Genomic DNA, 15,687 nt, shown 5'->3' with positions numbered 1-15,687 from the left:
CTGAGAGGAAGGTAGCCTTGGCAGCTCAGGGACACAGGTTTAATCTCTGCTCAGACACTGAATTAGGTACATTTCTTGATCAAACACTGGACAAAAAGCAACTTAAGGGGGGCTTACAGTTTAAGACACAATACAGGAGCTGAGATGGTTCAGTGGTTAAGAGTACTCACTGCTCTTCCAAAGGACCCGAGTTCTGATCCCTGAAGGTAGGTTAAAATGAGTCCACAAGACCCAGATAAATGATTAACAGGTTATTTATTAGGGAAGCACTTATACAATTACTGGTAAATAACTGCAGAGGTCTTCTGCTCCTGAAGATGCAGTCTCTGCCCTTCCAGATCTCTGACTACAGCCCAAGAGAGTGAGCCAACCCCCCTCTTCTTTCTTTATAAGGGGTCACACCTGAAGCCACTGCCCTAGGATGCATCCACCACCGTAAGTCCACTGGCGAAACAAGATGTCGCTACATTTCCCCTTTTTGTCTAAAGAAGAGGTTTTTAAGCCTGATGCAAAACTATATACCATGATAACAAATATCAAGTATAGTCCAGGAGAAAGAAATGTAAAAACACGTACAAATTTAGACCTGCAACTAGCAAGAATAACATTAAGCAAGAAACACATACAAAATGTCCAGACCCAGGATAATGGCAATAACAGAGATTACTCCCAAGCTGTCCTATTCTGGAAATTCTGTATATACTATGTTCTAGCTAAGATAAGAAAGGTTGATAGCCATGACTATCTAGTCTTCAACCTCATCAAAGACCCGAGAAGGAAAATAACATTACAAGGGAGCAGGAAATACACGCAGGTGACTTCCTAAAATCTCACTACCTAAAAACATATGTATGTATGTATGTATGTATGTATGTATGTATGTATGTATCTCTTTACAGTTCCCATCACTCATATCAGGTAGCAGACAACCAACTGTAACTCCAGCTTCAGGGTGAATCAATATCTCGGGCTTCTGTGGATCTGCATGTGTGCACGAGAGCACGCACGCGCACACACACACACATGCACACTGCGTATGCACACATGCATGCCCACACTCACACTCACAGCAGAAAGGCAGGAGTCAGGAGGAGCAAGTGGCAGCTAACCACATGGCATCCAGGGTCAAGAAGACTTGCTCAGCTTGCCTTCTCATTTTAATTCAGTCTGGGACCTCCAGGCCATGGGATGGCGCTGTCCACATTCAGGTTAGCACTGCTCATCTCAATTAACCCAGTGTAGAAACTCTCTGAAGGACATGCCCAGAGGTTTGCCTGCTAGGTGTTTCTGCATCTCGTCAAGCTGACAGTCAGGATTAAGTATTAGTGCACTCTAGCTGGCTTTGGGAAAGTTGCCCAAACTCTCTGAGCCACCATTTCCCCATTTGATTGAAGATTCCCAAGGTCTTCATGGATGTTAGAAATCTCTCTCAAGATTCCCTGAATTCTTTGCATCAATTTCTCCAACTGAGTGATATTCTGAAGGCGGGAATGACAAAATAGAACACTGGGGGACAATGCTGGGCCACAAGCAACTGTGTAACCAACTGGAATTTCTGCAGTGAGACCACACACACACACACACACACACACACACACACACACACACACACACGGTGAGAGAGTAAGGGAGTCTGTTAGAAATGCAGATTTTTGAACCCCCGCTCAAAACCGAATGATTAAGGATCTCTGGAAAGGAAGTACAGATGCCCTGGTAACCAGTATCCCTCTTGGTTGTCCTCCACCCCCCCCCCACCCCCGAGGAATCTCAGAACCTGAGAAACATATACAGTCTGCTCCCATGGTCGTGAAATCCCAGGGAGGCCTGGCGCAGACTCACAACACTGTCACCAGAAAGGTACAGGGCCCATCACATCCCAGGTTGCTCCCACTAGCTTAAAAGCATGGCACAAGCCTCAGAGTTAGACCTGTCCAGGGGCAGGTTCCAGTCCTTCCATTGCTTAGGCCTGTGACGTTGGACACTGGGCTCATCAGTTAAGAGCCACCTCCCTTGTGTCTAAGCTAATGACCTTATTGCTATGAGCAGAGGAGGTGCTGGGCATGGGTCAGAGGGTCCCTGCAAAACAGAACAGGAAACACTCCTCTGTAGCCACAGGCACACTAGGGATGAAATCAGCGTGTCCTGGGGACACCCCAAGCCCTAGGCATCTACAAGGCAGAGACTCTCTCTGAAAGAGGGGCAGGAGTTTACAAAGAACAGAAGCAGAGGGTGAAAGAGACAGCAACTGGTGAGTTGTCCAAGGCTCTATGGAGAGACCAGGGTACATGTCACATCCAGCTGAGTATGCCATGTGGGTGTGAACACAGGCTCTGGAGCCAGGCTGCCTAGGTTCTGGCTTTGCCACTCCTGGCTCTGCCTGACTGGTAGACCTTAGGAGCCAGCTCAAACAGCACATCCCTGGGCCCAGTCAGTTGCCCATTCCTCTGGTCCTTCAAATTTCTTGCCCACACACCCACACAATACCATCCAACAACTTCCCTGCTGGTTTGTTTAGCCCTTCCACAGGCCTCTCACTTCCTGAAGAGCCCAGACACCCTATGTCTGGCATTCAGCAGATGGTAGTTGTTGGAGTTCTACCATTTCTCAATTTCTAAGGCCCCTTCCTCCCCCTTCTAAACACATCTATCCTAATCCCCCTTCCTCCCTCCCACACAGCCCCTGGATTTGCTAGGCTTCGAACTTTCAGATTCCTTTTCCCAGGAATCTGCTCATCCCAGAGCTGTGCTGAAGGAAGACTTCAGAACACTTACTGCAACTTTCTTCCCATGGCAGTGAAGCATGTATCCACATGGCTGTCCTGACAGAATGACTGTGTGTGTGTGTGGGGGGGGGAAGTAAACTGAAGAATGGAAAGGATAACACGGCACTTAAGAACTTGGACTCAGGAGACCATGAGACGGCTCAGCCAGGAAAAACACTTGCTACAAAAGCTAACAACCTGAGTTCAATCCCCAGCGTCCACAGGGTAGAAGGAGAAAACAGATTCTCACACATTGTCTTCTGACCTCCACACACAGGCACGCACAGACCCGATGCACATAAAACACTTGAACTCTAGAGACGAAACACCCAAGCTCATATCCAGTTCCAGGCACTAGAGAGATGGCTCAGCACTTGATACTCTTACAGAGGATGTGGGTTCAGTTCCCAGAACCCAGTCAGTGGTTCCCAACCATCGGTAACTCCAGTTCAAAGGGAAGCTGGTGCCCTCTTCTGACTTTCACAGGCGTCAGGCACCCGTGTGGTGTACATGCATATGTTCAGGAAAAACACTCACACACAAAGATAAAATAAATAAATCTAAAGAAAATCGAAGCTGGGTAGTGGTGGTGGTGCACACCTTTAATCCCAGAACTTGGGAGGCAGAGACAGGTGGATCTCCGTGAGTTCCAGACCAGCCAGGGCTACACAAGTAAACCCTGTCTTAAAAGAAACAAACAAAAATTAAAAGGGGGCTAGAGAGATGGCTCAGTAGTTAAGAGCATTGGCTGTTCTTCCAGAGGACCTGAGTTCAATTCCCAGCAACCATATGGTAGCTCACACCATCTGTAATGAGATCTGGCGCCCTCTTCTGGCCAGCAGCATACAGACAGACACTGGACACATAATAAACAAATCTAAAAACTGTTTTAAAAAAATTAAAAGTAAAACAGGACTGTATGAAGCAGATGGGTGCAGCAACCTAGAAAGCTTCTAATAGCTACTCGGGGAACAGGCCAGATGAGTCTGTGACATGTGACATGTGCCAGTCCTGTCATCAGTGCCCACCTTCTTTGGGTCCAACTCATTTGCTAGATGTGATCATGAGGGATGGAGCTAGGCTGTGGTCCTCTTGTCTCCAACCCTCACAGCACTGGAGTTATAGACGAGTGTCACCTTTATACATGGTATTGAAGGCTGAATTCAGGTCCTCCTGTTTTGAGCAATGAACATCCTTTATTTATTATTATTATTATTATTATTTATTCATTGGTGTTCTGCCGGCATGTATGTATATCTGTGTGAAAGTGTCAGATCTTGGAGTTACAGACAGTTGTGAGCCATGTGGATGCTGGGAACTGAACCCAGGTCCTCTGGAAGAGCAGTCAGTGCTCTTAACCACTAAGCCACCCCTCCAACCCCACAGCAAGCATTCTTATCCACTGAGTTATTTCCCCAGCTGTCTTTCTATTCTTTGTCTCCCCAAGAGGAAGTCAGTCTAGAGTACGCCTACATCCCATTTCCAGAGAATTCTGTGAACTCTCTCACCCTCTTATGTCTCCCCCACCCTTCCTACTGTTCCTGGAAGTCCAGGAAGAAGTCCACTGACCACCTAGACACTCGAGGAAAAATAAGTGTCACCCAGGAACCACAAAGCCACAGGAATGCCCAGAATAGGGCTATAGCCTAGGGCACAGGGCTGGGTGTCCCTGTAGCCATGGCAACTCCTGCCCTCATTTCTCAGTAGGCAGGGTACGTAAAAACAGGGGAAGCAGGCTCAGGCTCTCTGGGTTTCTGGGAGCCAGATAGTGAGAACTGGGTCACTTAGGAGAATGACAAGGCTGAGTTCAAGTGTAAGTTTAAGATGGGTCTGTCCATCTGTTGATGATTGCTGCCCACCAAGCCTTCCTACCAGGAATGGTGGTCTGGTCTATAAGCATTTTGCATGACCATCCACCACCCAGCTCCATCCCTAAAGTACCTAAAACCTAGTCTCTGGAGACACAACCATAGCCACACCCTTAGGCCAGGGTGCATCTCTTGCTGGAGACAGCCTCTCTGCCTCACTCCTGCCCCCTTCAGTCTATCCTGCATATAACAGCCAGGGCCTTTCTAAAACAAACCCAAAGAAGTTGCATTGAAGACCTCCAGGGATTAACATCACCTTGGGAATGAAATGCCACTTCTTTGCCTCCCCTCCAGATAAGGCTCTCACGACTAGCCTCCTTCCTGTCCATCCATCTCCTCCTCCACCTTCCCATGATATCTCTGTCCAGCCACGCCGGCCATCTTCTACCTTCACATGCCAAGTCCTTTGTCCCTGTAAGAGGCTCTCTGCACCTCCTGTTCTTTCTGCCTCAAATTTCTCCTCCACATCTTTACCCTGCTGCCCTCTTCCCATCCTTCCTGCTCTGGCCACCAACTAGAGCCACCACCTCACAGCTGTTCTCCCATGACGCCCTGCTTTCCTTTCTTCCTCCTCTCTGAAATGACATCTCTGGCAGGTGGGTTTGCACATGGCGTCAGATTTTTCTCTACTAGATCTGAGTTCCTTGCGGGCTGGGATTTGATGACCACAGAGATGCTGTGTTTTAGATGCATTGGGACCTCATTTGGCTCTTACAACCCCATAGATGAAGATGGAGTGAACTGCCCAAGGCCAGAGCCTAGGAATGGTAAGAGCACACATTCAGGATGGCCTGATACCAAGGCTGTCTCTTCTAAACCTGCTAGGATGGGGCAGACTCAGAAGACTATCAGGAAGGGGATCAAGAGAGGAGAGCCATCTTCTCTCCCAGGGTCTTCTGTAGAGATACTGGGTAGCTGAGGCTAAGAGATTATCTTGGCCTAATTCTGCAGGGAGGAAAGCCCTATTGATGGGAGCAAGTAGTCCCCAAATGAGGAGAACCCTAGAAGCCAGGGTCGGGAAGGGGAAGGTACAAGCCTAAGCCATATAATAGCCAGTCAGCAGCAGGACGTGCTTGAGAGTGAAGGGTCCCTTCCAGGGCCAGAACCCCTTCTCTAACCTGAGGAACACCGGGTGCAGTGGAATTCAGGGCTGGCAGAATGCAGCTCAGGGTTTGCCAGGCCCTAAGGGCAAGGGCAGGACTAGCGAGGAGGAGCCAGGGGCTGAGACTAACTAACAGGTCCTGGAAGCATGTTCTAGGCCAAGTTCTAGGCTGGTGACAGGGAGGGGAATGGTATGCTCTCAAATAGAACTCCTACGTCAGAGGATGCTGTGGCAGCTACATAAGTCAGACACGTATGGACATGAACAAGAATGTCACACTGGCCCCAAAGTGAGGGCAACCCAAATGTCAGCCACAGATATTTACAAGTTTATCTACTCAACATGACACAACTCAGCTTAACAAAGAACAGATTTTGGAACAGGCACCAGGAGCCAAGTCCCTCAGAGGCACTGAGTAGTGACCAAAGCTGATGGGAACCAGGCCCTGAGGAGCTTGTGTGTAAGAGTTGACACTGATAAATTCAAACCAGGCGACAGAAAGGACAGCAAGCACATCTGGGCAGCCCGCCTGAGATGGGCCTGTGGGAGCTGTAGAATGGCATTCCTCTTGGTCCAAATGTTATACAGGAGCACACTGGCAGAACCAGGCTGGTAGGATGTGCGTGCCCTGGGGACACTGCCAATACTTATGGGAGTACATAACCTCTGTGCACCAGTGTCATGTCATCACAGTTGGGCAGTGGCAGTGACAGCAGCTGGGCTCTGTGCAGCCCCGGGACTCCCCAACACTGAGCTGGGATCCTGGAACAGGAGCTGTTCTAACCCTTGCAACCACTGTGCAAAAAAGCTCCAACCAAGCTCAGAGAGAAGGCATAGAGCGAAAGTGACACAGTGAAAAGGGATGGAGGCACAGCTCAGTGTGCCGGTAGCGTGCTTGCCTAGCAGGCATGAGGCCCTGGGGTCAATCCCCATCACTGCATACACCCGATGTGAAGGCACCCGTAACCCAGCACTCATGAGGAAGAGGCTCATGGTCCACTTCAGCTACCCACAGTGATCCAGGCCAGCCTGGGCTACATAAGGCCATATCTCAGTTAACTAACCAATTTTTAAAAAGGTGATGGAACCAGATTAGATTCTGGGTTTCCTGGTCTCCAAGACCAACTCTTGAGACTCAGCCAGTCCCCAGAGTTCTGCCCTGCCCTGCCTTCAGGGGCTGTTCACCCTCAAGCCTGCCAGAGCCTCCTGTGGCCCCTCTTCTCCAGGTGGGGGGGGGACTGAACTACTCATGCGCTCAATAGAGCTGGTTCTACAAAATAACTGCTTAGGAAATTAGTTCCCTCCCCATGAGTTGCTCCCACTCTCTACACCCCTCTCCCAGCCACACATCATTGTGACCATTCCAGTCCTGGACCTCAGCCCATTCATCAAGAGCTCCACGGTCAAAGTGGGGGGGGGATCCTCCTACTCAAGCCCAGGGCTCCCCAAGCCCAGCTCTTGACCTCAGAGCGCCAGGAGGCCTTGAGGTTGGAGTCCTCACCCTTGGCTGCAGTTTCCAAGTGATGCAAGCCAGTGTCTGGATTCAGAGAATCACAACAAATTTCTCTGGAACAACAAGGGCCGCGGCCATTTCTCCTGTCTCTTCCTGTGCAAGCTCTTCTGAGAGCTCTCTTGCTAACCACCCAAAACAGGGGCTGTGGGACCCCTCCTCAGGGCACCAGGCCAGAGCTCAAGGGTCATATGAAACATGCCCACCAACCATCCCCTGACGGAGAAATGGGAAGGCTAGGTGCAAACCAGGCCCACCCGTGTTAAGACTGGGTTCGCTATGCTTACTGCTCTACAGGAGTTCCTGAAAATGGCCATTGACTGTCCCAGCCATGACATTTTGCAGAAGGGGAAACTGAGGCCTGGGAAGGGAGGATGTCTTACTGGGGCTTCTGCACTTGGCCTTGGTTCTCCTGCAGCACAAGCAGGGATAGCAGATGGGAGGGGGAGGCTCTGGCTCCAGGCAGAAGTAAATATTGACATGATGTGTTTACATTGTAACCCGAGTCCTCCTGGCTGCTGCCCACACCCGCCCGCCCTTGCACCCAGGCCAAGAAGGCAAAGGAGCAGGCAGGTGGGCTTGGAGAAGCTGCTTTTGGGCCAAGGACAGTGCCACCTACACACAGGAGCCTGTGGTCTGAAATCCCAGGACTCTCCCCCTCCCCCACCCCCGTCAGGGGTCCTGGGCAATGTCAGGCAGGGAATGAGTGCCACAGAAGCCAGGGAGATGGGAGCAATGTGTTGGGTTCCAGTCCTAGCTCTCAGCAGCGGGACCCAAGAATGGTGAGCTTTGCAGCCTGGCCAGTGCCCACTCCCAGCAGCTCCCGTATCTCTGCCCATTGGTCCTGTCCCCATCCCCAGGGGCTTTCTCAGGAAGGCTAAATGAAGTGGCAGCTAGGGGCCAAAGCATGCTGCTACTGGTTCTAGTCCCCAGCTCCCGAAGTGAACCCCGGACATCTACTTTCACAACCCCAGACCTAAGAAGCCTTGTACCCAGGTCTGGACAGAGTATGAAAACATCTAAGTCCCGGGGTGGCGGGGGAGGAAGGGAAAGAAGCCCTGAGCCTAAACTCCTGAGTGGATCTCCACTGTCTTTAGACTCAAGACCCAAATCCCTCACATGGCCCTCCCCAGGTGCACCTGCTCTGGCCAGCTGCCAGACGTCTCCCTTTGCACCCCTCTCATGCAAGACCCTTCCTAGCGGCCAGCTGCTTCATCCTGCATGCACTCCTCCCCAAGGCCTGAAGCTCCTCTTGGTCCTACTCACGTTTCTGTGGTGATGGAGACTGAGTTTTGAGTTTCGCTATACATCCCTCAGCTGTTCTCAAACTTCTGACAATCCTCTTGCCTGTGTCTCTTCAAGGCTGGGATTACAGGCTTGCATCGGGAAGGGGAAGCCCGGCTCCCCTCATTCATTCCTCAGGCTGTGGCTTGATGCTTGAAGAATGTCATGGCCTCTAGGAGCCTCTTCAGATCCCCAAGCCAGGTTCCCCTCCCCCCCCATGTCTCCATGGCAACAGGAACTGCGCCTGTCATTTCCTGCCCATAGGCTTGCCTATCTGACTGTGGCAGAGACATGTCAATCTTGGCCACACTGACCACAGCCCCGGGGCCTTGTGCTATCCCAGGCTGACTTGGTGGGTGCATACACTGACGATGAATGGCCAGATTCACACACACACTGCAAGTGGACGTGACAAGAGCTGATGTGCAAAAGCTATTAGCTGATGGTTCCCCTCCTTGAAGCCACCTCCTGCTCTCCAAGGCCCCACTCCCGATAGGGTAGAAGTCTCTATAACTCTCTCTTAGAAACGGGGATCAGTCCTTCCCAGAAGGCAACAGCACCTTTCCTTTCCAAAAACTGGGGCACGAGTAACTGTCACCGATCAGCTACTTGGCCAAGAGCAAGTGTGGGGACAGGAATAATCCAGCATAACCCAGTTTCTAGGACAAGCCCGCTGCCTGGGGCAAGGTGGCCACCACCACACTCTCAGAACCCCTTGCCTCTTATCTTCAAATAATAACACTGTCCCTTGCATGTTTCCATGTCAGTATCCTCACAATGGCACCCTCAAAAACAGTACATCTGCCCCTCTTGGGAGGAAAGGGAGCACAGAGAGGGAGGATGCCTGACCTCAGGTCACACAGCAAACTGATGGAACATTAGGATTCAAATTTGGATTCTGGATCTTCCATTCAGCCTTTGTGAGATTTCTCTCCTCCATTCAGCAGTGGCCCAAACTCAGCTGCCCTCCCTCAGTGTGGAATGGGAAGGACTGGTCCACAAGTCACCACCAGAACAGCACTGGAGTTCAGCTTGTCTCCTTCACTTCGGCCCCTCTGCCTGGATAGTCCTAGCATCTTACAGGCTCATGCCTTTGCCATCCTGGCTAGCCGTGCCCCTGGACCACCGCCTTCCCATCTCTGCGCCTGCCACTGGATGGCTTGAGGACATCTGGAGGTAAAACATATGAAAAGCCTCCTGGGAGTCCTCATCCCACAGCTCAACTCAGTGCTGAGGGCTGGGGGTGGGGGGTGGGGGCTTTCAACAGGAGGCCATTAAGAACAGTGCTGATTCTCTGCCAAGAGGTTAGGGACCTGGGTGGAGAGCTGGGAGTACCAGGGAGATCCAGCACCAACAACAGGAAACAGCCTGTACAGGGCAAAGGAACCACATTAGGAACCTGGGGTCTCTGCTGGAGGGGTGGGAGGCTGGGCTTAAGACTTAAGTAATTCCAACCCCCCCCCCTTGAGAATGATGGCAAAGGAACCGGCTTTAGGGGAACCCAAGGAGGCCTGACGTCAGTCCTCACCCCACCCACTCATGGCGCATCAACACTGTGCGTCAGCCGACCACAGTGGGCTCCTGCTCCCCTGGCAGTTGAGGCCTCTGCTTTCTGTCCCCGCTATTTCCCATGCCTGCCTTGTCCCCTCTCACCGGCTCCCACATACTTGAGTGGTAAACAGCCCTCCCTATTCTGGCCCTGCCCTGAGTATTCTGGTCCTCCCACTTCTGGTTTGATACTGCACAGGTTCCCCCTAACCGGAACATGTTTTCCTATTCAGATTACATCGGCTTAATGACTCTCCCACCTCTCCAGCCAGAAGGGAACACTCCCTGGGCATGACATAGACACCTCCATGAAGGACATGACACCTGGCTTAAGGATGTTTAGGGATGGGTAGAAGCCCCATCAACACGTGGTTTGTGCCACTTTTTCTTCCCTTGTACAAGGTCTAGCACAGAGCAAGCATCCTGTAAGTCTCCGCTAAACAAGAAACAGGTCACTCTCTTTAAGTGTCACTGTCATCTTCTCCTAAACATGATAAATACGAGTGGTTCTTCCAGACCAGCAAATAGGTAGGATGGTTAGCAGAACTCCCTCATTTGAGCTCAAGGTTGTAAAAGAACGTAAATGGTATTCCAAACACTGTCCCTTGGGTCTATCTCAGCCTGATCCCCACAGCATCCTAGAAGACAGGAACTGATACCCATCTCATTGACGAGGAGAGTGCATACACAATGGGGTTATAATACAGCCTGACCAAAGTCCCATAGGGATGTGGGGAGCTGTTTTGGGGCAAAGTCTAAGGTCTTTCTGATGGGCTGGGGAGCTTTTCAGGTGTTAGTGGAAGATGGCCCAGCCAGCTGAGCATAGTTGCTGCTCTTACAGAGGACCCCCTAGGGGTCAGTTCCAACCACCTACATAGTGGCTCATAACTGTTACTCCAGTTCCAGGCCATCCCACACTGTCTTCTGGCCTCTGAATGTACCATGCATGCATGTGGTATGCTCACATACATGCAAGCCAAGCACTTATACAGATAAAATTTAAAAAAAAAAAATGTTACCAAGGTAGAGTGGGGTTGTTAATTGGTTTGTTTGAGCTCAAGCAGCCCTTGAACTCTCGATCTGCCTGCCTCAGCCTCCCAAACACTGGGATCAGAGGCATGCACCGCCACACCAGACTTTCTGGAGCTTTGTAAGGAGGAAAAAAACATCCTCTTTTCGAGAAGCTCTGGTCAGGGTGGGTACAGAGAGAATGTGTGACCTCAAAGTTTTCCCTTCTTTTATTGGTCTTTTACATCCTCAAACTTTAAATCAGGAGCTGGCCACAGGTGACGCATTCCCCAGCCATGAAACTATCCACGAAACACATTCCTGGGAGATTCTTAATGGGGGAGGCAAGTCTGGTTCAAGATGATTTCTGGGCACCTTGGGGGTAGAATTAAGTCATCAGTCCCTAGAAGAACAAGTGGTGTCTTGTGGGAAAGATGCCAGTGGGTAAGAGAGGAGACCCAGAAGACAGGAACGGGGTATCTAAGGGGAACTTATATTCCTATCAATGGGGAGGGGGATGCAGGGGCATACAGGGACTGGGCAGCAAATCCTGGAGCTGTCACTGCAACCGTTTTGGCTCTCTCCATGGTACCCCTCCATTCCTCACTGAACCCCTCAGGCTTGGAAATGATATCATAGAGGTAGGCCAGTCTCTGGGACCAACCGCAGAGTGCCCAGACAGATCTCAGGCCAGACTGTGTGCCTTGGATCCAGTGCACAGGACAAAGAGCCCACCCAGCTCTAGGAGGCAATCAGAGGTCCGAAGGCAGAGAAGCACAGCTGGAGTGTGATGCACAGGCAACCTGAGGCCTTGGCTCTGGGCCAGAGACAGCTTCCCTCCCCGAAGCCCTCAAAAGCAACAGTCTGGACTAGATGGATGTCACTCCTGAGGCTTAAGCCCCCAACGGAAACCCCCTTCCTTAAGAACTCCCTTTACCCTGGTGCTTTTGCCCAAAGGAGTCAGTACTTGGCCCCTCCTCTGAGGATTCATTACTGGGAGATGCTGGGAACACCAGATAACTCGCAGAACCTCAGACTGTCCCCTCCTCTCTGAGTCACCCCACCCCATGCTCCACAGCAGGATCAGCAGTAGGAGAAAAGTACCCAGTCTCCCAAGACGTGCAGAGCGTTCTCGAACCCCAAACCCACTTGAACTATGCGGGATGTGAGCTAAAGGCCAGCCGAACCCTGAGGTCTCTGAATCGATCCGGCCTGGCTGTCCTAAGGTCTCCACGCCAAACCAAGCTCAGAGATTTACACATACCCCAAACTCAACGCACCACCCCAAGTCTTCCACGCAAGACCGGAACCAGCAGCCCAGAACCAAGGTACTCGCCGCCCGGACTCCCCCAGACTCCACGCCTGAGATCAGCGGGACGCGGGCCGCAGCTGCAGGGGATGCCCAGCCCCCCGCGAGCCGGCCGGGATACCACCGCCGAGCTACTGCCGGGACCATCGGGGCTGCATCGAACCGCGGGGGCAGCGGGCGTACTCACCATCACTCGCGGGCTCCGAACGGCCCTGCTCTGGCTGCACCTCCCGCTGGAGCTCCGGCTTGGGCTGCGCGGCGATGCGATGCGCTCTCCGATCGGACGGCGCGGCTAGCTGCCGGGGCGGCGCGCGCTGCTGGGGCGCCCAGGCCAGGAGGCGGGGCCCGCCGTGAACCAATGCTGAGGTGTAAGGGCTGCGGTCCCGGGGAGCAACAGCCAATCAGGGGCGTAGGCCGGACTCCCCCGCCCCCGCGGGCTTCTTAACCCGTGGCGTGCCGAAGCTCTTGCAGACCCTGGCTGCCCGGGATGACAGTGGGTCCAGCAGCGTGCACAATCCTCCTGCTAGACGTGCCTAGACTAGACCTCGTCGGGACCTGCTTCTAGGGATAGATGGAGCTGGCGACAGGCCCACCTGTACCCAGTTGAGGCTCTGGGAGTCTTGGCGACCTTTGTCTCATGCCTGGCGCCTGCATTGGAGTATGACCCTGATCGTTGCAGCTGCGAGTGTGTGTGTGTGTGTGTGTGTGTGCAAGAAGGAAGGAGGGAGGAGAGGAGGAGACAGAAAAGGGGGGAAGGGATGGATTCTCATGCCTGTGTGTTTATGTGGAGAGACAGGACTATATTTGGGGATTGTTACTCGTGTGTGTGTGTGTGTGTGTGTGTGTGTGTGTGTGTGTGTAAGAGCATACTGCTTGAGAGCGAAGGAAAGAGAAATGGAATGAAGGCCCGGTAGGTGTGGGCACTTACACCTCCATTAGAGAAACTTTCTCTTCATGCTTGCTGCGCAGGTGCAGAGGAGGAAAGAACAGGAAACTGTGTGCTGTATGAGCTGTGCATTTGTGACCTGTTGAACAACGCATGTGGGTGTGGTAGAAAGAGGCTTTGTGCTTCTGTTTCAAAAGAGTAGACAGTGAATCCCGTTTGGTGTACATGTAGGCATAAATACACAGTTGGGGAACAAGGCAGAGATTTGTCACAACTTTGTAGATGGCTCGATTTGTGACACAGAGAGGTGTATCCTGTGTGGTAAACATGTGTGTTTTGTTTGTGTGATTTTGTTCTGTGACTTTTTTTTTTAATATATAAAGGCAAGTCTCAGGGCTGGAGAGATGGCTCATTGGTTAAGAGTGTGTACTGCTTTTGCCTGGATAGGGAATGGAAGGGGGGTAAGGTGGGGGTTCACAACTGCCTGTAACTCCAGCTGCAAGGGACTCAACACCCTATCCTGGCATCATCAGACACCTGCATCCACACATGTACATAATTACACACAGACAAACACATAATTAAAAACACACACAGACACAAACTCCCGTGCCATTGTGGTGCACGCCTTTAATCAAAGCACTTGGGAGGCAGAAACAGGTGGATCTCTAAGTTCGAGGCCAGCTTGGTTACTTTGTAGACTGCTGCAAAACCCCAAGGCCACTTGCTCTACTTTCAAAGAAGTTCAGAGGCTGTTTGTGGTGGAGTACAACCTTTCACCTCAGCAGGTGGGAGGCAAAGGCAAGCCAGGCAGATCTCTGTGAGTTTGTGGCCTGCCTGATCTACATAGTGAATTCCAGGCCACCCTGAACCACAAAGTGATACCCTGAAAAAAAAAAAAAAATCAGAAAGAAGCAACATGAATGCGTTGTCAGTCAGGCTTATATCTGCCTTAATGAGGGGTGACTGATGAGTGGTACTGAAGCTTCTAATGTTGTGACGCCAGGGCTTGGGGACACAGGGAGAATGTGTTCAGTTAATAAAAAGTCCTTTAACAGTTCCCGTAGGATCTGTGTGCCCTTTGCTCTCCATTACAGTCCAAGATAAATCACGGAGAGGGTGTGGTGGCACAGACCTCCCATTCTAGCACATAAGGGGTAAAAGCGTGATGAGCAGGTGTGCAAGGCAGCTTAAGCTATGTAAGTCCAGGCCAGCCTGAGCTACATGAGAACTTTTTGCTTAGTTTTATGTTTTTTTTTTTTTTTTTTGAGACAGGGTTTCTCTGTATAGCTTTGTCTGTCCTACAACTCACTCTGTTGACCAAACTCACGGAGATCTGCATACCTATGAGACCCTATTTTAAAACAAAACAAAGAAAAAAGGTCAAGTCTCATGACCACATTTTGCTCACATGTACCATAATCATTCTGGAATGCTCTATCACTGGGTCAGCAATAATAGGGTGTGGTCCCTGGAGGGTGGGCACTGGCAAGACAGTCCAGTGGATAAAGATGCTTGTCACCAAGCCTAATGACCTGAGTTTATCCCTGGGAACTCACGTGGGGGGAGAAGAAAGCATCCACAAACCATCCTCTGACCTCCATGCACACTGTGACACTCTGCACCCCACCCCCTACTGCAGTAAACACATAAATACATAAAAAGGCAAAGGAGAGAGACTATGCCTCCCTTGTTCAAAATGGGCACATGGATGGACAGGACTGACACGGCTCCTGGTTAGGCTGGCATCAAAACCAGGGGTAGATCCTGTGACCAAGGCCTATCTGTGCCACCCTGCTGCTCTGGACCTTATGGAACTCAAGAGAGAGCTGCACGTCTGGCACCTCTAGCCCTTACCCAGGGATCTATAGGTCTTCTCCAGAAGGCTTTCTGAGAAGCCAGGAATGCCTAGCATTTGCCATGTGCTAGACACATACCAGGTGGCTGGTGCTCTGCAGTATTGGCTTGGCAGTTCTGATGGTTCTGAAGTGAAGCCATGATTTGGCCTGTTTGCAGGAGAGAGAATTTAAAGAAAACAGTCTGCGTGCCAGCCTGGGGTGCAGCACTTGGGAAATGGAGGCAAGAAGATCAGAAGTTGAAGGTCGGGCCTAGGTGTCTCAGCAGCAAAGAGCACAGGATGCTCTATGGAGGACCCAGGTTCTAATCCCAGCACTCTTGTGATGGCTCAGGAGGTTCTGGTGCCCCCTTCTGGCCTGCAGGTGGAATGCAGACATACACCTATAAACATAAAGTAATAAAATTAAATTTAGAAAAAAGAAGTTCAAGGGTCACAATTTTGAGGCCAGGCTGGACTATAGAAACAGGGACAAAAGAGAGAGCAAGGCAGAAGGGACAAGCGGGGAGGGATTTTGGAAACTTACTGGGGTAATAAGTGAGATTTGATTTCACAG

The 15,687-nt window shown here is 51.2% G+C and overlaps 1 protein-coding gene across 2 annotated transcripts in view; it reads right to left on the bottom strand.

The window, feature by feature from the left end:
- Ece1 (endothelin converting enzyme 1) overlaps positions 1 to 12,668 on the bottom strand; it is a 93,995-nt gene extending 81,327 nt beyond the window's left edge. The window contains exon 1 of one of the 2 annotated variants that reach the window (XM_051173637.1): positions 12,578 to 12,668. In XM_051173637.1, coding sequence (XP_051029594.1) covers positions 12,578 to 12,580 — 3 coding nt within the window. In that variant the 5' untranslated portion in view covers positions 12,581 to 12,668. Of the gene's footprint in view, positions 1 to 8,507; positions 8,527 to 12,577 lie in introns of those variants that run through there. The other variant, XM_051173638.1, reaches the window with a different exon arrangement.
- Between the last annotated feature and the right edge of the window lie 3,019 nt (positions 12,669 to 15,687).

The sequence above is a fragment of the Phodopus roborovskii genome, unplaced genomic scaffold (assembly GCF_943737965.1).
Source record: "Phodopus roborovskii unplaced genomic scaffold, PHOROB, whole genome shotgun sequence".
NCBI classification, from domain to species: domain Eukaryota; kingdom Metazoa; phylum Chordata; class Mammalia; order Rodentia; family Cricetidae; genus Phodopus; species Phodopus roborovskii.
The sequence above is the reverse complement of the archived record's forward strand: the minus strand, read 5'-3'. Positions and strand labels throughout refer to the sequence as shown.